At 55.9% G+C, this 22,588-nt stretch overlaps 2 protein-coding genes across 2 annotated transcripts in view; one reads left to right on the forward strand and one right to left on the reverse strand.

Moving 5' to 3' along the window:
- The window catches only part of LOC130250877 (serine/threonine-protein kinase pim-1-like), a 1,882-nt gene extending 1,862 nt beyond the window's left edge, over positions 1 to 20 (forward strand). Inside the window, exon 5 of the mRNA XM_056486990.1 lies at positions 10 to 20. Coding sequence (XP_056342965.1) covers positions 10 to 20 — 11 coding nt within the window. The remainder of the gene's footprint in view (positions 1 to 9) is intronic.
- An 8-nt stretch (positions 21 to 28) lies between these two features.
- On the reverse strand, positions 29 to 21,481 carry LOC130250878 (cullin-9-like; the record flags this gene model as incomplete). The annotated part of the gene is made up of 38 exons (XM_056486991.1): positions 21,310 to 21,481; positions 21,129 to 21,190; positions 19,456 to 20,061; positions 18,544 to 18,698; positions 17,660 to 18,178; positions 14,827 to 14,965; positions 13,633 to 13,823; positions 12,775 to 13,150; positions 12,360 to 12,561; positions 11,865 to 12,072; positions 11,583 to 11,776; positions 11,242 to 11,459; positions 10,870 to 11,101; positions 10,449 to 10,554; positions 9,907 to 10,134; positions 9,652 to 9,742; positions 9,412 to 9,583; positions 9,131 to 9,236; positions 8,868 to 8,963; positions 8,607 to 8,782; positions 7,961 to 8,094; positions 7,709 to 7,885; positions 7,388 to 7,503; positions 6,762 to 6,944; positions 6,271 to 6,428; positions 5,786 to 5,996; positions 5,527 to 5,692; positions 5,259 to 5,404; positions 4,963 to 5,080; positions 4,406 to 4,602; positions 4,068 to 4,327; positions 3,627 to 3,990; positions 3,200 to 3,340; positions 1,479 to 1,643; positions 1,198 to 1,361; positions 969 to 1,062; positions 705 to 779; positions 29 to 214 (listed from the first exon to the last, which is right to left on the reverse strand). Coding segments are annotated over exons 3-38 (7,056 nt in total), but the record flags the coding sequence as incomplete, so codon positions are not given.
- Between the last annotated feature and the right edge of the window lie 1,107 nt (positions 21,482 to 22,588).

Genomic DNA, 22,588 nt, shown 5'->3' on the forward strand with positions numbered 1-22,588 from the left:
TTGGAAAAGAACAAGGTTGATGTCCCCTCACTTTAAGAAAGGCATGACACACACCAACAGAATTAAGTCTAAATCTCAGCAAGACTATATTATCCAGCCTCACCTTCCGTGCCTGTTCTAGCACTTTGCAGGCATCAAGAACAAAGGTCAAGTTCCTTATTTTTGGTATCTCTCTGATGGAAGAAATGCTGTTCCTCAGACTTGTGGCAAATTCCTGCAATAACCAAAGGAGGAGAGAAAAAAAGTCAGTGTCACTGTCAAGCTCCACAAGATTGAAAAAACAGCACCCTCCACACAAATAATTGCTAAGCATTCTGAAGTGCCATCTCAGAAGATGCAGGCAGCAGCAGAGCATTTAATGCATCCAACTATAACATTTCTACTGTGCCATCACTTCAACCTTTTACAGCACCTCAGCTCTGAGCAGGGCTCAGTCTTCAGTCACCATTGCTTCCAACTCCTACACCACTCTGAGCCCCTGAACACCACGAGTCAGGTGCTCGGTTTCTACAAAAGACTGGTTAAAAGAAAGCAGCCAAGGACTACTCCTTCATGTCAGAGCCAGGGCAAAATGATCATCCAGTGATCCCCACCTGGATGTGAAGCCTGCTTCTAAGCAGAGAAGACACTGACACAACAGCAAGTGCCCTGCTCACCAGAGCTGAGCAGCAGTCAGCATCTGCAAAGGAAGGAGGAGACCTCACCCTTGCATGATGATGAAAGGTGCATCTCTCATTGTAATCTTGGAAACGCTTCTCCTGCCAAGCTGCTTTACTCACCTGAAAGGAAAGGTACAGGAACTTGTAGCAATCTCCCTCAAGTACCAGGGTTTCCTGGAAATGCCAGTATTACTGGCAAATTCACAAAGTCCAGAGTAAAGGGCCCAAGTGGAATCCTTACCATCTCTGAGAGGCTACAGGAGCCTCTGAACATGAGCATGAACCAAGGAGATACAGCAAACCACTCACCATAGCAGAGCAGTTGTAATAATCCTTGTGATTCGGCCTCCAGGGCTTGAGGCAGCGCCAGCAGAAGCCGTGGTTACACTTTGCACATGTCATACTGCAGAAGGACAATGGGAATCAGTCCTGACAGCCACTTGCTGTCAGACAGCTCCTGACAGCACTCCCCTGCACCACAGCCAGGGACTGTGTCACCCAGTCACAAACACAGCAGCAAACAAAACTGTATACTTACTGCAAGCACCCCTCGTTTTTCTCTATCTGAGCCTGGCAGTTAGGGCAGTGCTTTGAAATGAGCTTAGCCAGATGTTTGCTTTGGGCTTCACTTGTCATTCCCTCATAGTATCCACCATCATCCACCCACCGAGACATGTGGCTGCAGCTGGCAGGATAATGGGCCTGAGAGAGAGGAAAAGACAATCCTGAGAGAGAGAAAAACAAAAGAAAACCACACAAAAGCAGAAGGGTGTGTGCCAAACCTAAAATAGTACAGCCTGTGATCCAGCTCAGCCTCACCTCTGGGAAGTTGCAGTTGAAGCAGGATATCCAGGAGCACTTGGAACAGGCTGCTCCATAACCAAGTCCATCCTTAAGGAGGATCTGATCACAACCCTGAGGGTTGGTGCACCATGTCAGGTTGGAGCAACACTCAACGTAGCGTCTGAGGAGGGCTTTTTCATACTGTAATGAGAAGCCAGGAGATATTTAAGCCTGAGAAGCTGCATGGTTAGGCCTTAAAAGCAGGGTCTGGTGCTCTGGGTTATCCATCCCACCAAACAGCTGCTCACAACAAAACAGAACTCAGTCAGTTTACCCTTTCATTCCCTTTGTGTTCATTTTTCTATCCCCCCATGTCGTATCTGGAAGCTGTTTAATTTCACAGAACTGCTGAGGTTGGAAGGAATTTTTGGAAATAAAATCTGGTCCAACCTCTCCACCTTAAAGCAGGATTGCTTGGGACTGTGTCCAGTTGGATTTTGAATACACCCAAGCCTATAGACTAAAAACCTCTCTGCCCAAACTAGTCCCATGTTTCACTTAACATTGAAAAAAAACCCAAAACCCAACCCCAACAACCAGTTTTGTTGTTTAAATAGAATTCCAGCATTAGATCTTCATATAATAATCTAGTTATTTTGAGCTCAGAATTGGACCAGAAACTCTACAGATTATTGCAACCCAAAATATTCTATGACTGTATGTATGTGTGACTCTGCATCAGACATTAACACTCCAGCTACACCACTTACTGATCAAAAGGAAAACATAACATTTCAGTGAGAGCATCAGAGCAACTTGTTAAAATCAGCTGCTATTTATGTCCATCTGAAATATTTCTTTTTATAAAAGAGTCAAAGCAATAGGCTACTAAATCCTGCTTTCAGACAGGTGTGACTATGGGATTTACAAAGGCAGTAAGGACTAACTGTCCAGATATATGCACTAATCCTCCAAACACTTCCTATAAAAAACAAGACAAAAGATACACCTGTGAAACAGAGCAGTGGAAAAGGGATTCTTCTGCCCAGCAATTAACAAAAAGAGTCTGTCATGTGACAGCTACAGCTCTGCCATTAGGTGCGGAGGGCATTCAGCTCTAAAAACTGAAAGAACAGAAAAAGCAGCTTATGCTTTAGAACAAGCAGCTACTGCTGTAACCTGATGACCAAGCACTAAGGTAAGGAGAGCTCAGAAAACCTGGTTTAGAGAAGCCTGTAGACTCACACAGACTTAGAGTGAAGATTAAGCCTAATGTGGTAATTCCTGCCATCATAACAAAAATCTGAACTGCTCAAAGCCAGAGACTGATGGAAGAAAAAGGACATAGGGGTCATTGATGCAGCAGTAAAATGAAATTGCTCACATTTTCATTTGGCCTTGATGTTTATTTTAATTATTATTATTTCATTGCTTCCAGCACACTAGGAAAGGATATTTGTCATGAGCTGCTACCATGGCTCTCATGTAGTCCTGAAGTTATGATGTCCCTGAAATGTTGCTTGCTAGATATATATTTAGAGGAAAGACCTCTGTACTCTTTTCTTGATGTTATGCTTTCCTGAACAGCTGGTATTGACCATATTCAGAGACAACAGACAAAATCTGGCTGGCGACCATTATCACGCTGCCAATCTCAGTAACAGGAAGGGGGAAAGCAGCAACAAAATCATCTGATAGTGCTGACCAAAATGTAAGAAAAGAGCTTAGACACCCAGCAACCACGCCTCCTACTTCACCTTGGCTATAATCTCCTGGGAGGACACGATGGAGTAGATGAAGGCTGTTGTTGGCTGAGCACGGCACTCGGATATGGGACAGGTGCAGTTGACAATCATGTTCTGCTCAATGCGAGTTGTGAGATATTCCCTCCAACAGGGCTGTCAAGGGCACAAGAGGAGAGATCAGACCTAAACAGGGCTATGTGACCCTGCAAGCCCTCCCCACAGCAGACAGTGCATAAAACCACACAAATCATGGGTAAGTACTCCAAAGCACAAAAGTGTGAATAGACAAACCAGGGAGTGAAGGATCACAACAAAAAAGTGAGCGAGAAAAGAGCTCTGAAAAAGCTCTGAAAAATCCCTTCAGACAAAGAACAGCTGCTCCAAGTAGAGCACCAACTCCCTGTCAAGTAGCAGGAACCAAAGGTCCCAGGACCTCCACCTTGCAACAGTAGTGCATGCAGCAAAGGGTTGGTGGCTTCTCAGTGGGACACAGCTGGTTCACACAGACTGGGCAGTGGGTTCCAGGGCTTGGGGGAGGCTGGACATCCTGCACTTGCAGCCCTGAGGAGATGAGCAGGGCCTCACGGTTCTCCACATAGCACTGGATCAGGAAATCCACGTTCCACCGACAGTGCATGAGGAGGTGCTGAGCAACATCATCAGGTATGCTCAGAGTATCCTGGACCTGCTGTACTGTCCGGTTCATGAGCAGCTTGGCCTCCTCTGGACTGAGTGTGTGCCCCATTGGCACCTGTAGCATTGCCATGAGATATTCTTCCGCCCTGTCTGTGTCAGGATTCCGCCTGACATGGAGAAATGGGTCATGTTCACACAAGGTGGAGATGCACACCCCTCCACACCTGGTGACATGCACCCCTACCTATGCAGGCTGTCTCTGCTCTCCTCCTCCAGAGACGCTTGGGCTGGCCTGCACTGGAAAGTCATCTGTGCTTGGCCTCCAAGAGGTGCTGTGGATTCAGCAGAGATGTACTCCAAGACATGAGGCCTCCCCTCCTGGCGCCGGAGGTAGCCCTGGTTCAGCAGGTGCAGGATGCAGGACAGCACGTCCACGCTGTGGCAGCAGAAGCTCAGGAACTGCACCCCTGGCCCCAGCTCGCCCTTCTGACAGGCATCCATCACCTAGGGCAGCAAGGGAGCCCCAGTGCAGTGGCTGCAGCCCCCAGGCAGCCCCTGTGCCCCTCTGCAACACCCTCGTACCCTGAACACCAGGTTGTCAATGTGCAGCTGCTTCTCCACCTTGAGGATGCGGGTGATGAGGCAGCACAGGACGTTCCTCTTCCTCTCCAGGGCACTCACCTCGGCCCTCTCTGTGTGCAGGTACCTCTGCTGGGGCAGCAGCCTCAGCTGACGACCGGAGCTCTGGGCCAGGGCTGCCTGGTTCAGCCGCAGCACACCTGGAACCAGCACCCAAGCCAGGCTCAGCCAAGCCTCAAGCTGGGCCTGAAGGAGTGCCAGGACACACCTGTGTGCCTGGGGGACCCAAGCTGGGCCTCCTGCCACTGCCAGCACTGCTGCCCACACCAGCCCTGTCCCCTGCCCAAGGCCACACACAGCCCCAAGACCCAACCACCCACGCTGACCCATGGCCTGTGCATGGCCCCGAAACCCACCCCCACGCATCACACCCACCTGTGCCTAAGCACCAACACATGGACACAGCCCCCTCACAGCCCTATGAGCTCGTGCACCCCCAAGCCCAGCACCCCTCGGGGTTCAGCCAGCCCCTCCCCTGGGTGCCCCAGCCCCGCACTCACCCCCTGGAGTGCAGCTCCCCGCCAGGACGCCCTGGCCGTGGGTCAGTGGTGTCAGCGAGTGGTGCACCAGGTCAGCAGGGAGCCCCGTAGCCTGCAGCAGGGCCTCCACAGCCACCTCCTGCAGCACAGGGTGGGAGGGCAATGGCCAAGACTCACTGGCCACAGGCCTGGCCTGACACTGGGCTCCTGTGCCCCAAATGTTGCTGGAGACCCCACTAGAAGGGAATGGAGGACATGGCCCTGCCATGCTCCAGCCTCCACAGCTTTCCTGGCCCCACGGTGGCCCCAGCCCCTACCTGGGCGCTGTTGAAGCACAGCAGGATGTACATCTGCAGCGTGGACACGTGCAGAACACAGTCTCCGAACTGCAGCTCGGCGTGGCCCAGCCACGTCCACTGCAGCCGACGGGGCTTCGTGCACTCCCAGCCAAGCTGGCTTTGGCCTGCCAAGGACAGGGACAGTGCCAGGGATCGGGACCAGCCCTGCCAGGCACTCCAAGCCTGCAATCACTTGTGGCTGAGCTGCCCTGGGGGGTCTGGGCACACCCCCAGCCACAGCACTCACTCTGCCGGCAGAAGTCAGCAAACTCATCCAGCGGGGAGCTCAGCACCGCCGGGAAAAACCTCCCAGGGTTATCCATGTAACAGAGTGGGGAAACGGGCCAGCAGCGGGGGGACAGAGCCAGCACCTTCACCTCTGGCACATCTGCCATGGCAGCTGGTCCCAGCACCTGGACACAGGAGCACGAGGGCAGCTCAGGTCAGGCTCCAGGATAGCTGTGAGGAAATCCCCTCCAGCCTCCCCACGCCAACATCCCTCTCACCTCGTCCAGGCCTGTGTCCAGCTCCAGCAGCCGCTTATCCTGCTCCTGCAGCTGGAAGAGGCAGAACTGCCGCTGGAGCTCCTCTGACTGGGCCAAGTTGCTCAGCATATCTTGGGGAAAGCGGCTGGGGAAGCACAGTCCGATCTGCTCCACAATGCCTCCTTCCAGCCAAGATGGCCCTTGCGTCAGCAGCCGGTCCCCCAGGTAGTGCCTGCCATGACCACCAGCTTCAGTCAGGGCTAGGCCCAAGCCATGTGGCCATCAGCCACCTGCCAGGACACAGCTCCAGCTCTGAGCCTGGCCTCCCTCCCTGTCCCCAGCAGGGAATGTGATTCCACATGCTGGCAGCAGTCATGGGCCCTCCACACTCCATGAGCCCCTAAAAGGAAAGCGGGAGCACCACTGGCACATCGGGCCAGGCTCCCCCAGCACACCAGGCCATGCTGCACCAAGCCCCTGGCTCTGGGGAGACACAGCAACCTCACCTGTAGAAGTGTTCAAAGGTGTGGGCAAACTCCAGGCCACTGAAGACGGCAAAGGGCTCCAAGAACTGTTGCAGCCGCTCCAGAGGCCCAGTGCTGCCTGCAGCCCTGCGGAGCTCCTGAATCTGCATGTCAAGGTAGCGGGCAAACTGCTCACTCACCTGTAAGGGACAGGGCTGGCTGCAGACAGGACTCACCAAGTGCCCACAGGGCCGGGATGAGGCAATGTCCCTGCAGGGAGCAGCTGGGGAACTCTGGCACTCCCGGGCAGGGGCTGAGGGTGCCCAGGCACCAGCCCAAGGCAGGAGTGTGCCAGGGCCGGGCCCACGCTGGGATGAGCACCACGCACCTGAGCTGGGCACCATCCCAGGTGCCAGGGCAGGGCTCAGTGGCTCGGGGGGAACAGGACACTCCAACCCAGAGCCTGCCCCAGTGCCATGGGCCAGGGCGACTCCCCAGGGCCACAGCACCGGGGCCGCGCTCCCTCGACTCACGTGCAGGGCAGTCAGGAAGGAGAGCTGCAGCAAAGCCCCCGCGAAGCCCTGGCCCAGGGCCAGCACAAAGGCAGCCTGCTGCCCAAAGAGCTCCTCCGTGGCCCCACGCAGGCGCTGGTACAGCCGGCAGTAGCGCTCCGCAAGGTCCGGCGCCTGCCCCGCCGCCTCCAGGAACCACTGAACCTGTGGGAGCGGCGCGAGGGCTGAGCCCGCAGCAAGACGAGCCCCTCGGAACAGCCCCAACCCTGCCCTGCCCTGCCAGCACCAACTGCCCGGGTCCCTGGGGCTGCTGTGGGGCTGCCAGGGTGGCAGCTCAGCTCTGAGGGCTGGGCAGGGGCTGTGGGACACTACAGAGACACAGCAGCAGCCCAGCAGGAAATAACAGCTCGCCACTGGACCCATCTGTTGGCCTGCAGCATCAGCCTGGGCACAGGGCCTGGCTGATAGCTGAGCCAGGTCAGGGTGGCAAGCGCAGCAGGGCTGTCCCTGTGTCACTCTGGGCTCTGCAGAGGCCAGGTACAGCTCTGTGCCCTCCCCATCATCCCAGGGCACTGCCAGACCCCACTCCCTGCTCCAATCACCCAGGGATGGTCCCACACCCTCCCAATCGGCCCTCCAAGCTCTACCTGCTGCTGCACCACACCACGCCAGCACTGCGAGATTCCCCTCAGGCCTCTTGACTCCTCTACCACCGTCTTTGCAGTCCTGGCCAGCACCTCCTTGTTCTTCCCCTCCTTCCCACCTACCAAGGGTCAACCTCAGGCTCAGTGTGCCTCCATGGGCAGCCTCCGCACACTGACCCACCATAGCAGGGCTGAGGGGACGCTGGGGAAGCACGGCCACTGCTAGGGCATGACCACAAGCCTTCCGTGGCCCAGGAGCCTCTCTGCCACAGGATGACCCCCAGAGGAGCCCCATGGCCACAGCCTGGCACAGCCCCGGCTCACCAGCTGCTCTGCTCTCCTCTGGTTCGGGGCCACCGGGGTCCACGTGCACCAGGAGCTGGGTCAGGCGCCGCACGCAGGAACCAAAGGCAGCCCTGCGTCCCGTGGCACGGCGGGGCAGCTCCACACTTTCCAGGTACGCGCTCAGCAGCCAGGCCAGGGGACTGACACCATCAGCGTCTGCAGGGTCAAACACTGAGCCAGGAGCCTCTGCCTGGGGCACGGCACATGTGGGTCCCAGAGAGTGCAGGGTACCTGGGCTGGTGATGCTCTGCACCAAGGGGTTCACCAGAGCCTCCCAGAACGTCCTGCCCAGTGCCTGGGCTGCCTCGTCGTCAGGAAGGAAGCGGTTGGCAAAGCTCTGCTCGTGCTGCAGCGCCCGGTTCAGTCTGCAACAGCGATCAGGCAGCACACGGTGCCAAGGGCTGCAGAACTCCCATGAGAAAGCAGAGCGCAGTGCTGGCTCCCTGCTCTGCCCTTGCCAAGGCACGATGGCTCGCTGGCCCCACTAGCCCCCAGCAGCCAGCAAGGGCCCCTTGCTGTCTCTGGGACCTGCCCCAAATGGCCCTTGGGGCCCTGGCAGCCCCTGCCCAATGGGGGCTGTGCAGTGCCTGTGGCCATAAGATCCTGCTGTGCCTGGCCAACCTCTGCCACGTCAGGATGTGCTGAAAGACCAGCATCTCCCTTTGGGGGGTTAGCCCAGCTTAAGCCCAGGGGACCCCAAGGCAGCCCTGGCCATACAGGACCTCATGGCCACGAAGGAGCAAGGGCCCCTCCCATCCAGGTGGCAAACCCAGCTGCTCCTTTCCCAACCCTGCAGCACCCTCACAGGCTGCCAGCCACATCCCCCCCGGGCCCTGAGACACCAGGGAGACGATGGCACAGCCAGGACACAACTCACCTGCCAAAGAGCTGCAGCAGCCGCCCTCGGTCTTGGCAGATCTCCTGGCTCCAGGCATGAGCCAGAGCAGTGCAGGAGAGGAACGTCCGCCGGCACAACTGCTCCCTGAAGATGGGCCAGAAAGTGGGCTTGGGACCCAGCACCTCGATGCCACGCACACGTGTGTCAATGCCACCCTGCGGGAGAGCGGGACCCTCAGCTCCTGGGGCACGGCCCCAACGCCCCACACTGCCGCTCCCAGGCCCAGCCCTGCTCCCCTACCTGCTGGCACCGCTTCACCCGGATCTGGATGACGGGCCAGAAACGGGTCATGTTCTCCAGCAGGATCACTCTGCTGTCCGAGGGCAGGATGTTCACCTGCAGGAAGGCACTGAGCCCTCAGCACGACAGGCAGCTCCAAGAGGCATCTCGGCGCAGCTCCTGCCATTCCCACCTCCCCGAGGGCACCTCCCAGGGTCTCACTGCAGGGCCAGATTTCCAGGGGCCATGGCAAACACCAGCCCGCCAATCCCGCGGGGACTCACCGCATTGAGCTCCGTCCTGATGGTGGCAGGGCTGTCCCCACCCAGCACCACGACCCGGGACGGCATATAGCTGGAGTCCTCGCTGGCCACCAGCATGCTCAGCTCCCTGCAGTACAGCAAACGCGGGGCTGCCCGGCTGTCCCCACCTCCCTGCGCTAGCCCCTGACAGCACCACGCCCTGCCGGCCGTGTCCCGCTGCCCCCAGGGCGGGGCCGCAGTGGCACGGCTGGCACAGATCCCCAGAGGAGACTCCACACAGAGCCCTCCCGGCCCAGCCACACCTGATCACCACCCCACACTGCATGTGCACAGTGATGAAGTGCGAGCCGGTGCTGCCGTTCGACTCCCAGTAGGTCTTGGGGTTCCTGTCCACGAGCCTGCTGGCCTGGTGCGAGTTGGAAGAGACCTGCACCTTCTCCCAACACTTGTCCTCCTTCACCTCCATGCTGGAGCCTGTGGGCAGAGCACATGGAGCTTCCAGCCACCAAGTCTAGGGTCAGCTCCCCCTGGCCTGCACTCACCTTGGCACAGGTTGTGCAGGAAGACATCAAAGAAGGGGATGCTGATGGGCTGGTGGCTCCGGCGGTGTTCCTCAATCTGTCCCAGGACCAGCTGGGGGATGGCGCAAGGCTCTTACCAGGGGCCCCATGTCCTCCTCCCCTCAGCCCCTGAAGGGCTGTGCCAGTCAGACAGCACAAAGCCATCCCTTAGCAGCAGGGACAGCCTGATGGCCTCAGACCCAAATGCCCAGCGCAGCCGTGCCTCCCCAGGCCCACCTGGATGCAGCCAGCCAAGATGCTGCTCGTCAGCTTCTTGTAGAGGCTGGCATACTTCTCACACTCCATCACCAGGTCCAGCAGGGCCGGCGCCAGCGACGGGACCGTGCTGTGCTTTTCCAGGGCTTTGGACACAGCCTCGTGGGTGCCCACGTGGCACATCACCACCACACAGTCCTTGCTGGCGCTGCCCAGGCGGTGCAGGAAGCCAACAACCTCCTGCAGCACCTACTGAGACGCAGCCGTGAGCAGACGGGCACTGCGGGCAACTCCCCGCGCCCCCCCAGCAGCCGGAGCTGCAGCTCCATTCCCCTCATCCCAACCCCACCAGCACCTACCAGAGCCTGGCAGGGCACAGCCATACTGGGCAAGTGGACACCAGGACATGGACACGGCCACGACAGCCGCCCCCCACCTCTGCCAGCGCCTCAGACACAAGGCCAGGCTGCACCAGCAGGGCCCTGCTTGCCCAGCGCTGGGCTTGGCTGAGGCACGGCCAACACGGCCACCCCTGCCTGCCGGGAGCCCTGGGGCCCCCTCACCTCCCAGCTGCTGCTGTGGGTGCTCAGCAAGGACACACAGGGTTCCACACTCTCATGCCAGGGCAGCACATCCTCCTGATAACTGTCCAGGAACTTGTTCAGGATCCTGGGTGACACAGGGGGCCTGCTCAGGCTAGGGCACAGGGATAGCAGCGCTACAGGCAGCCCTGCTTCCCTACCCCACCTGGAAGGCACCTGTCAGGGCCTGGGAACAAAGGCTCCCCTGGCACCTTGCATACCCCACCAGCACCCAGGCATGTCCTCTGCCACCCCTGCATGTCCCCACCAGCACCCAGGCATGTCCTCTGCTGCCCCTGCATGTCCCTACCAGCACCCACAAACATGCACTGGGTATCCCCAACATGACCACACACACACCTGCTGAGGGGGTCCCAGACCCCCCCATTCGCCCTGCATTCACCTGAGGATGCTCAGGCTCACGGCCTTCTCTGTCCGCAGCAGCTCCAAGCTGTGCAGCAACAGCTGGAAGCAGCTCTGGTCCTGCAGCAGCTGGGCCACCTGGCCAGAGGGAACAGGGCCCTGGCTGCAGAGCTGCCGCTCCAGGGCCACCACCACCTCCTTGGACAAGATGCCATCGTCCAGGCCACCCAGCAGCATCTGCACTCCCTTCGGGTCCAACGGGACCTCTGTGCCTGCCATGACAAGGACACGTGAGCCCAGCTGGGCCCGACTCAGTGGCAGCAGCCCCTCAGGGAGCTCTGCCCTGTCAGGCCAGGCAGCCCTGCCGTGGCACCCGCAGGGCCGTGGCACGGGCAGCGTGGCAGCACGGTACCTGCAGCCTGCGGGCCCAGGGGCAGCCGGTGCTCTGCCAGGCGATTGATGGCGCTGAGGGCCAGCACTGCCTGGGGGCAGCTGCTGCTCTGCCCGGCCCTCCAGCAGCTCTGCAGCACCGCCAGGAGACCGCAGCTCGCCAGCTGCTCCGCCAGGCCCCGGTGCCCGTCCATCAGCATGTTCACCACCAGCAGCCCGTTCTGCACTCCTGAGGAGCCCCTGCAGGGACACACACGTACCACTCTCCTCCCCCAGGCACAGAGACTCCCCTGCATCCACTTGTCTGTCCCTCCCCCTGCACATTCCCCCGAGCCTCAGCCGTTCCCCACGCTCTGCCCCTACCCTGGAATGCTCTGCATAGTGCTCAGGGCAGCAGGGATGCTGCTCAGCAGGCTGGCAGAGCCCTCGCTCGAGGCAGAGCCAATGCTGGCAAAGATCTCCCGCAGCATCTGCGCATCGCCTTGGTTCCAGGGCAAGAACCTCCCGCCAGCACCTCCCAGCTCCCTGTCCGCAGCTCCCACCAGCACCTTCAGGGCCTGCGGGGACAAGAGCAGCGCACCGGGCAGCGGCCCCTCCTCCGCCTGCGGGGCAGCCCTGCCCACCCACAGCCCCCCGGGCACTCACCGCCAGCCCGGCCTGCTGCACCAGGGCGGAGCAGCCATGCTGCTGCATGCAGCCCAGCATGGCCCGCACGCCGCCCTCCGTGGCGAAGGGCACTCGCCACTCGTAGCAGGCCAGCAGCACGGCCAGCAGCCGCAGCGTCACTGCCACCAGCGCCTTCTCTGCCACCTCCACGCTCAGCAGCTCCACTGCCACCTGCACCAGTTTCTCCCTGCATGGGACAGGACACCTCAGGCATGGCCTCAAGCCACGGCCACTGCCACGCCAGCACCTTGGGCCCTGCCAGCCATCTCCCTCCTGCCCACCCTGCAGCTGGGACAGCCCCGTGAATGAGCCTGCCTGGGACAAAGGGACACAAAATCCACCTCTCCTCTGGCACATAGCACCCTTCACACTCCCGCTGCCACCTCCCGCTCTCCCAGCTCAGCACTGTCCCCCACCCTGCCCACAGGGCCCTCCCCAGGCAGCAGGAGGGGTGGGCAGCACCCCAGCACTCACCCAGCACTCCTCGTGCCCAGCCCGCCCTGGGCGGTGCCGACTTGCTGCTCCGACTTGGGCTCCTCCTCCAGGATCTTCAGGATGTGCTTGAGCCCAGCTAAGCGCAGCCCCACGGCTGAGCTGCTGCTCTGGATCACGTCCAGCACAGCTGCAACCTTGGCCAGCGAGCCGCTCTCACTGAGCCCCTTGGAGCCGCCCAGCGCTGGCCGGAGGGACGGAGCCGTCAGGGCAGCACGGACACCTCCAGCAGCTCCCAGGCTGCCACACACCCCCAGAGCCAGCACCCACAGGCACCCCCACTTCAGGCAACCCCTGCCTGCACGGCCCCCATGCCCTGCCCAGAGCCCTCCCCTATGGAGGCAGCAGTGCTGCTGCCAGCACTGTGCCTGTGCCCCACAATGTGGCAGGACATTACCCTGGCTCTGCTCCTCTGTCATCTCCGGCAAGAACAGCCCTTCCCTCTCCAAGAGCTCGCTGAACAGCTGGGAATCCGACTTCACTGCCACGCTGCGGGCTTGGGGCGGCCCTGGTGCTGCACACAGGTCTCCCTCCGCTGCCTCAGCCATCAGGCCTTCAGGGACGCTGCTCCCGCAGCCGTCACCCTCTGAGGACACCGCGGGGCTCCCTCCACCATCCTGCTCTGCCCCCCTCCCGAGGAAGTGTCTGGCGTAGACGCGGGAGCCACGCAGGTCACGCAGAGAGCTGCCCTGGCACCGCTGCTCCAGGATCTGCAGCACATTCTGGGCCAGCTCTGCAGGTACCGACAGCTGCACCAGGCCTTCTTCATCCACCTCCGACAGCCACACCCACGGGGGCAAGTTAATCTCGGGCTCGCCCCGCGCCCCGAGCCCCTCGTGGCGGCCACTGGCACAAAGCATACAAAGGCTGCCCGCCACAGGTGCCCAGGGCCACTCCCCACTGCCACCCTCCCCTGGCTGTCCCCAGCCCAGCTCCCACCACCCCACACCTCCCACCCGTGCTCGCCACCCAAGTACAACTGGCAGAATGACCCCACGGCCCTGCCTCACCTGCCCAAACCCTGCTGGACAGTCACTTCCAGTCAGGAGACCCTGCTTTTCCTCTCATCTCCACTCCCTGCTCTGCTGAGCCAAGCTCTCCACGCTTTTGCTGTCCTCACTCACCCTCCCATTTCTGCCCCATTCAGGCTGTCCCTGCACAGCTCACACTTGCCATCTCCTCTCGGCCTGGTCCCTTCCCTATTGCTCTCTTTGCCTCTCCCTCCCATTTGCCTGCTGCTGGCACTGGGCCCTACCTGCTCTCCCTGATGCTGCTGGATGAGACAGCTGATCTCCTCCTGCTCTTGTGCTTCCAGCTTCCTCACAAAGAAGAGCAGCTCCCACCATTCGGCACGGCTCAGTGTCTCTGCAGCTTTGGGCAGCTGCTGCCCCAGGTAAGGCAGGGAGTACAGCCCTCCCAAGGGCTTGCACAGGAATGGCTGTGGAACTGCAGGGGAGCACAGCAAGGAAGGGCACTGTCAGCTCTGCCAAATCCCCCATCCTCTAATGCACACCCCACATTTCAACTCATATTCTGTGTGGGATATGATGCCTAGAAAGAGTTATACACAGAAGTGAAACAGACCTCCTGCTTCTCCCAAAATGAAAAAGACCATGAAAAGCAGAAATATAAGTCGGTTTTTTTATAAGTTAGCAACTGCACACTGACATGAAGTTAAGCCTTTAACTACAAGTGGTAGAAGCCATTTATGAAATCATCTTTTCAAGTGGCAATAAGAATATTTTCAAAGTATGCAATTAGCTGCTGATCTCAGTAACATTCTCTCTTGCAGCCAGTAAATCCAAACCACTCACAGAAAAGATATTCTAGGAGATTACAGCTGTGATAAAAGAGTTACTTCAATAAGTTTCCCTGGCTAGAATCATGTCAGATGCTGAGCAAGAAAGGGGTATCTGAAGTCTGGATTCTGCTTTTTATTTTCTCCCAGTACAAGCCAATGTTAAATGATTCTCAGAGATTCTGCAGATGTCTTATGAAAACAGTTCTTTAATACTTTAACACCTCATTAAAAGTTTAACAGGATGAAGTTAAACAAATTGTTGCTACAAAAATGCTTTTAAAAACCCTTGTCACTTACTTAAGGGGACCTGAGTGCCCCCAAAAGCTTCATCTCAGAGAAATTCTAAATTCATGTTTTGGCAGTTTGGTCAGTTAATTCAAAGTTTTGACAATTGCAGTTTAAATCAAATTTTATAGTTTTTATATCATCACTTTTATTATACATCTTGACAGAAGTCTAGGGTTCAAAAATACTCCATTCAATCACAAGCCATGCAATCCCTTAACTTGCTTTACATGGTCACACAAACAGTGCTTTCTAAACCCAGCCTGCTACTTGCTATGTGTTTGGCTATATAAAGGGCACCACTCCTATTCCATAGGATAATCAGAAAGAAAGAGATTACATACACATGCATCACAATCTCACCTGAGTCTAGATTAAAGCACTTTCTCACACTACATTTCTTTTTCTGAGCAGCAGGATCTTCCCACTGGTCCCCAAAGCCAACAATCTCCAGTATGTGCCAACGCATCCAGTAGGTCCGACCTGTTGACTCTCTTAAAACCTGTGGGTGAAACAAATCCAGATGATCAGATTTGCTCACTTGTTCAATTCTCTTGCTACATTTGTCCTCCCATTTCCAAAATGCCTGGGGACAGGAAGCACTGCTCAAGTAGAAGACCACACAATTTGTGTACACATTTCAGCACACACATTGTCCAGTTTTGAGACATAAGATCTTAACTAACTTCTTGCTTGGTCACACCTGGATCTTTATTTTTAAAAACCACTAACTTTGCCTGCAACCACTACAGATCTCACTTAGTACAGCAGCAGAAGCATGAGTGCATCCAGTTAATCACACTTATTTCAAAAGTGCCAAGCTGCAGGTGCCTTGGGAAAAGCGGACAAAGGAAGAACATAAAAAACACTACTTCAAGGCAGATAAGCTGTATATAAAGTACCTCAAGGCACTTTTATAACCTTGGTCATTCAACAACCCTCTCAAACAGGTTTTGGGCTCTTGACAAGCATGTCTCAAAGGCAGCAAGTGTTTCCTCTGCTTTGTCCAAGTTGCCTCTCAAAAATCAAAAGGATTGTTTATGGTTTCCCATACCATAGTGTTACATTCAACCTTCTGAGCAGAACTCAGCAACAGCAAGTACAACATGTAGCTTAAAAAAAGAAACAGCAGAAAAACATATGGTTTGCCTGTTTCACTGAGCTCTTTTGGAGTTATACCAGTGCTACTATGAACCCATAGTGCTGGACAGATGAGATGCTGACAAACTTTGGGAAAGCACTGTACAAAAGGAAGTTGAGTTAAACTACACATAACATCAAATTGTCTTTAATGTATCTCTCACCTAAACTAGCTATGCACCAAGTGCCATCTCAAAGGAGTCATGGAAAGATGTGTCTGCACAATAGTGAAATTATTTCTTTGGAGAGGCAAGAAAAGCAACAGAAATCAGAGCAACAAAGGAAAGATGAGATGAGGTAAGAGACAGACTCTTACTGGTCCAATTGCCATTCAGATCTGGTTTGGTTCAATAGTGTGAACCTTGCAAATAACTTACTGAAAATAAGCCTGGATGGAGCAACTGCAAATTCATTCAACCTAATTAAACAGAAAAATAGACAGAAGAGGGAACCCAAGGGACCAACAGCACAAAAAGAGTGGAAGCTAACAGTACACTTTAGCTCAACATTGAAGTGAAAGCCCTTTGAAATTTATGTCACTGGCAACAGGAGAAAAATATGAAAGGATCTTGGTGCTCTTTCCAAGTGCCCAGTTCATTAAGAGTAAAAGCGAGTACAAGTTTATAAGAAACAGAAATCACAGTCTTAAGAAAACACAGATATTAGAGACCAAGAAGAATAAGGACAAAGAGAGAATCAGTATGAAATACATTTCCTTTACCATTTATCTTTATGACGTGGGTTATAAAAGAGGTTTATAAGCCACTTAAAAATAAGATGCAAAGCAGTTATTCAGCTGAGGAGGCCTGAACAGAAACATCACTAATGCATGGACCAGAACTAGACAAGCCTTTTAACAGGGAGGTGATTCCAGAAAACCAGGGGAGAGTCTTGCTCAGCCAACCTACTGGCCATCTATGATGGAGTGACTATATCAGTGGCCAAGGGAAGACCTATGGCTGTCACCTTTCTGGACTTCTGTAAGGCCTCTGAAAGGAATCCCACAACATCCCTCTCTTCAGACTGGAGAGATACGGATTCAACAGATGGACTATTCAGTTGATGAGGAATTGGTTGAATGGTCATATTCAGTGGTCAACAGCTCAACATCCAGCTGGAGATTGGTGACAAGAGGTGTCCCTCAGGGATGTGTATGGGGACCAATATAATCTGATATCTTCATCAGTGACAACAGTGAGATTGACTGCACTCTCAGCAGGTTTGCTGACAACACCAAGATGAGCAGTGCAGTTGGCATACCTGAGGGATGGGATGGCACCCAAAGGGACCTGGATGAACTTGAGAAGTGGGAACCTCATGAGGTTCAACAAGGCCAAGTGCAAGGTCCTAACCCTGGGTTGTGGCAAACCCCAGTACCAATCCAGGCTAGAGGACAAAGGGATTGAAAGCAGCTCTATGAAAGACTCAGCAGAACCGGTAAATGAAAAGCTGAAAATGACCTGGCAATGTGCACTCACAGAGACCAAAGAGCCACCCATATCCTGGGCTGCACCAGAAGCACTGTGGCCAGCAGGTGAAGGGAGATGATTCTGCCCCTCTGCCCTGCTCTGGTGAGACCCCACCTGGAGAACCTGCATCCAGCCCTGAAGACTTCAGTACAAGGCATGGACCTGTTGGAGCAAGTCCAGAGAAAGGCCACAAAAAGAGTAAGAGGGATGGAACACCTCTGCTATGATGAAGTGCTGAGAGAGTTGGGGTTGTTCAACCTGGAGAAGATAAGGCTCCAGAGAATCTTACAGTTACCTTTCAATACTTAGAGGAGGCTTGTAAGAAAGATGGGGACAGGCTTTTTAGTAAGGCCTGTTTTAGAGGCTAAGAAATCTTACCAGCACAACCCATACAAAACCAACTAGCCTTCCATGCAACTCATGCCTCCAGCTCTGAAAAGTACTTTGCTAGGACAGATGCAGTGATAAACATTATGCCACACCTGTTCTCCAACTGCCTGCACATAAAGGCATCATTAGGAATTAATCGGTCACCCCAGTCACTCCCCTCTGCCATTCCAGCCAGAACAAGTCTCTCCATGACCTACCTGTACTGTGTGCATGTTATTGGTGCTCTGGAGAAACTCGCCTTCCTCCCCAGCTCTGACATCACCACAGTCCTCCAGCAAGCGCACCCGCATGCCACGCACCAGGTTTGCCCGCAAGTACTCCACATAGTCACTGCTGTCTGCGAAGTCTGATGCAGTCAGGAAGCTGCAGCCCTGCTTTTTGTGAGGACTAGGATTTGAAGGCAACACAGGCTTTTGAGCAGCAGTGTTGGCTGGAGTCTTGTGCTGGAAGATGGAGCGGGCAGGGCAAGGCTGCAGGTCCTGCTGGGGCACCAGCTCTGCCTTGTGGCTGCGGCTCCAGCCCATCGCGTGCACCAGCTCCGAGATGAGGTTTGCCATGGCCATGCTGAACTCAAACTCCTGCTTCACACAGCTCCTCCCCTCAGGGACAGGGCTGGGCACAGCCTCTCCCTGCTCCAAGCCACTGCTCAGCTTGTCCAGGAGAGAAGTCACACACAGGTAGCGCTTCACCAGGACGAACAGCTGCTTCCCAGGGATCTGCAACAAGCACAGCTCTCACACTCAGCCTGCAGAGCACTTCCAGCCCTCAGCTCTCTCTGAGCCACCAGCTCATTCCCAGGCAGGCTCCCGTGAGAGCTCTGGACCAGCTGGCAGCAGCAGAGACCTCTCAGCCCAGCCTCCCCTCCCTGTGGCAGACCAGGCTCTCCAGGTGCCTCTGTACTACCCCCAGCCCCTCACCAGGCCCAGGTCCTGAGCTGGCTCCCCCCACAGCCGGTCCTGCTCACCTGCCCCCTTCAACTCCTCTCTTGTCCCAGACAAGGGTGCCAGCCCTGGCCCCCACTCCCAGCCCTCCTGGCCCCTCCTGCCCCACAGGCCGGGGCTGGTGGCGGGTCTGTCACTACCTGCGGGAGGTGAATCCCTTCGAAGGACATGCAGTGCTCTGCAGAGGACGTGATCTCAGCAAACAGCTCCAGCAAGGTGCAGCGACTGTCAAAGTCCATGTGCTGCTCAATGCCATCCTGCTGGCTCAGGGACAGCAGGACATAGGCCCGGCTCTCTGCAACAACAACAACTCTTCAGGCCCCAGAAAGACAACCTTCACCCCACCCTCCCTATGAGAGACAGAGCCGCAGGGAAGGAAAAGTTTTGCTGTCACCTGATCCATCTTCTGTCCCTTCCTCTAGAGTGGCAACATTTTGCTTAATTTCTACCCCTAATACTGCAAGATTCTCACAAAGCAGCAACCCTAAATAACTGACTCCAGAACAGGGCCCCAGGGAAGAAAAGAAGTCAAGTTTTAACCTGAAGTCAAGTTTTAACTCAAGTTTTAGCCCCACATCTGCCCCACTTCAGAGCTGCATGAACTCAGGCACTAGGACAGAGAAAGCTACAGATCTCCTGTGGGATATCCCACAACCAGCAACCTTCCAGCTGCACCCAAGTCTCATCAAGCACTTCCAGGCCATGGCAGCACCTCTTAAATGTGGACTAGCCTCTATCCAGGGCCTTAGGAAAACCTCCCTGACAAGAATAGGTCAGAGACTTTCCAACTGATAGCTCAGAGCAGAGTCACCTCACACTCTGCCAATCTCCTTGGCCTAAGTCCGCCTAACAGTTAATCAGCATCCCAGGTCAGAAACCTGGCAAGAGTTTCTAACTCCAAGAGCAGTCCAGACAAGTGCAGTCAAGGAAGTGTGGAAGATCCACACCGATTCTTCCCCTTTTGCCAAGAAGCCCCGAGACATGGTGCTTCCCAGGCATCTCACCCCTCCCAAAGGCCCTCCTCAGTGGCACCGAGCAGGAGCAGCCCCCACCTGCATCGTGCGCTCCCAGAGCGCGCAGCATCTGGCCGGCACCGCGGCGGATCTTCTTCTCCTTGTGGCACAGCATCGCCGTCAGCAGCTCCAGGGCTCCTGTGTCTCTGAAGGCGCCCGCCAGGGAGCCGATGCTGGCGTAGGCACCCAGCACATGCACCGTGCTCAGGATGGAGCCCTCGGGCGTCCCAGCCTCGGCCACCTGGCGCCCGGCTCGCTGCACCAGGCTCCTGACGTCGGCCTTCATCTCCAGCAGCGAGGCTTCGTCCAGCCAGGCTTTGTCCGACGGGCCGGGCGCCTTCTCCTCTTCCAGCCGCGGCCCTTCCGGCCTCCTCTGGCCCAGCAGCGCCGGGCAGCTGGCACACACCTCCTCTGCAGACATCCACATGGAGATGCTCTCTGCCTTGGTCTCTGCACAGGAGGCGCTGCTGCCTCCCGCTGCTCTCTCTTCTGAGCTGACGATGCTCCACTGGACCAGGTATTCTGGGCGGCCAGTGTGGCCTCGGCGCTGCCGGAGCAGCTCCTTTGGGTAGGCCTGCAGCTTGGGCCCCAGCTGCACGAGCAGGGTGTCATTGTGCTTCTCATTCACCATGGCAGCAGATGTGTCTGCAGAGACACACGAGAAGCAGAGTCAGGCCTTTTTGCATGCTGGGGAAAGTGTGAGCCAGCACTGACAGTAGAAGTGGTCGAGGCACAGCTTTTGATCCTGAGACCCTACACCCAGGATAAACCCACTTTGCAGAGGCTCACATTCCCCTTCCAAGAAAATAAGACAGTTTTTCGTGAACAAAACTGGTTCCAAGCATTGCTGGCACACACAGGAGATTCTCCTTAAAAAAGAAACTAACACAAAACATAAAGGCAAAACAGACCCTTTTATAAGACAGCAAATAATGATGGGAGATTTTAGTCCTGTTCACATTCCTGCCACTGTCCACAACACGACCCTCACAAGTTGCTGCTTTTGCACTTCTGCCTTCTCTCTTGCTATTTACCATTTGTAATTGTTCAGACTGTGCATTTACCCAGAGATCACAGTACTCTCACCATGCAAAGGGACCTTCATATCACCACGCCTTGAAGTAAATAATGAGCAGTTTCTCAAATCTAGTTCATACACATCAATTTAGGTTCACAACCTGAAAGTCTCTCAGTATTTCCCCCTTGGACTCTTCTCAGAAGTCTTTGCCTTTACAATATTTTGTCAATGGACATATTCTACAGAACTAAAAGATTTCTACTCTCTGTTGCCTGACTGTTCTTGGGACTACATCTTGGGACTACAAAGAAGACAAAGTGCTTCTCTGCTTTCATCCACGCAAAGAGCAGCATGGAAATAATTTGCTGTCCATGACTGAGTGCCAGCAATCAGCAAGCCAGCTGCAAACAAAACCACCGTGGATTGAGCTCACAAAGAATTCCAGATCATGTTGACAGGAAGGATCTCAGAGGAGCTCAGTCAGGTGGCAGTGGAAAACGCTCTTACCACTTACACACACTGCAAGAGAAGCAGTGAAGCAAGATGCCAGAGAAACTGTTTTGGTTAAACCAGGTTTCATACAGAAACCATGTTTAACCAAGGAAGATACTAACCATCAAAGACACAGACACATTACAAATGTTTTCCAGGTGCAGAGAGAAGCAGCCTGAACTCCCAAGACATTCATACTTACCTTTGATTGTGCTGCCTTCCTTGGAATTCGCAGCATGCCAGATGGGAATCTTCTTGCAGTCTCTGTAATAAAGACACCTGTGCTTTGTAACAGTGTTTAGATGCCAAACCACAAGCAAAATAATTATTTTCCTTAAATGAGCTTGTACAGCGCGCACACACACACAGAGGACAGATCGCACCGAAGTGCCTCGGTCCTGGAACCGCAGAACACACGGGCTTTCCTCCGGGCCGTCCTGGACACCCCGGCGAACCGCGCCCCTCTAGCGGGCCCTTCGCTCACCGCTGTCCCGCTGCCCCCGGAGCGACGGCGAACCGGGCAGGGTAAGGCCGGGCCCAGCCCTGGTACGCAGGAAGCCAACTCACCCCTGAGGCAGGAAGAAGGAAGCGGCCCTTGAGGCGCCGGTCCGACCCTGCCCGGGCGAAGGCGCGGAGCGGCCCCGGCGCCACCGGGAGGCGGCGGAAGCAGCGCGGCGCTTCCGTACCCGCTACGGACGGCGGCAAGGGACATAGGGATGGCGGGAGCTGCGCGTTCCGCGGCCGCGTGCCGCAGTTTCCCCGCCCTGTCACCACCGTGTCCCTGCCGTCCCTCAGGATCCCAGGATGAGTCAGGTTGGAAGAGACCCCGTGGGTCATCTAGTCCAACCTCCCTGCTCAAGCAGGGTCATGGCAGAGCACATGGCACAGGGTGGTGTCCAAATGGTTCTTGAATGTCCCCAGCGAGGGAGATTCCACAACTTCTCTGGATAAACTGTCCCAGTGCTCAGGCACCGCACAGGGGAAAAGTTCTTCCTCATGTTCAGGTGGAATATCCTGAGCCTCGGTTCCTGCCTGTGTCCTGTTGTGCCATTGCCCAGCGCTGCCGAGCAGAGCCTGGTCCTTGCTCTGACCCCTCCCTGCAGACCCTGACAGACATTGATGAGGTTCCCTCTCAGTGTCTCTTTTCCAGGATGAGCAGGCCCAGCTCCCTTAGCCTCTCCTCAGAACTGAGGTGCTCCAGTCCCTTCATCATCCTCGTCACCCTCTGCTGGACCCACTCCAGGAGCTCCTTGTCTCTCTTGTCCTGAGGATCCCTGAACTGGACACAGCACTCCAGACTGGCCTCACCAGGGCTGAGCAGAGGGGCAGGATCACCTCCCTGACCTGCTGGCAATGCAGTTCCTCATGCAACCCAAGATTCCATTGGGAATGTGTCACAAGAGCACTGATGGATGCCCCACAGGGTCCCTCAGGCCAGCTCATGGCTCCCAAAGGATTTTCAGGCTGGCACAGAGCACAGGGGCCGTAGGTCACAAAGCTGCTGCTCCCCCACACCAGGAACAGTGATGAGCAGTGGAAAAACATGAAAGATTGGAATATCTTCTGATTCCCCTGGCTAATGTTAGAATCGAGAACAAATGGAAGTTGCAAGCTGAAGAAGGCATCTGCTAGAGCGAGTTGCTTTTTGGTAACGTGGTAATG

Source organism: Oenanthe melanoleuca, chromosome 3 (assembly GCF_029582105.1).
Source record: "Oenanthe melanoleuca isolate GR-GAL-2019-014 chromosome 3, OMel1.0, whole genome shotgun sequence".
NCBI lineage: Eukaryota > Metazoa > Chordata > Aves > Passeriformes > Muscicapidae > Oenanthe > Oenanthe melanoleuca.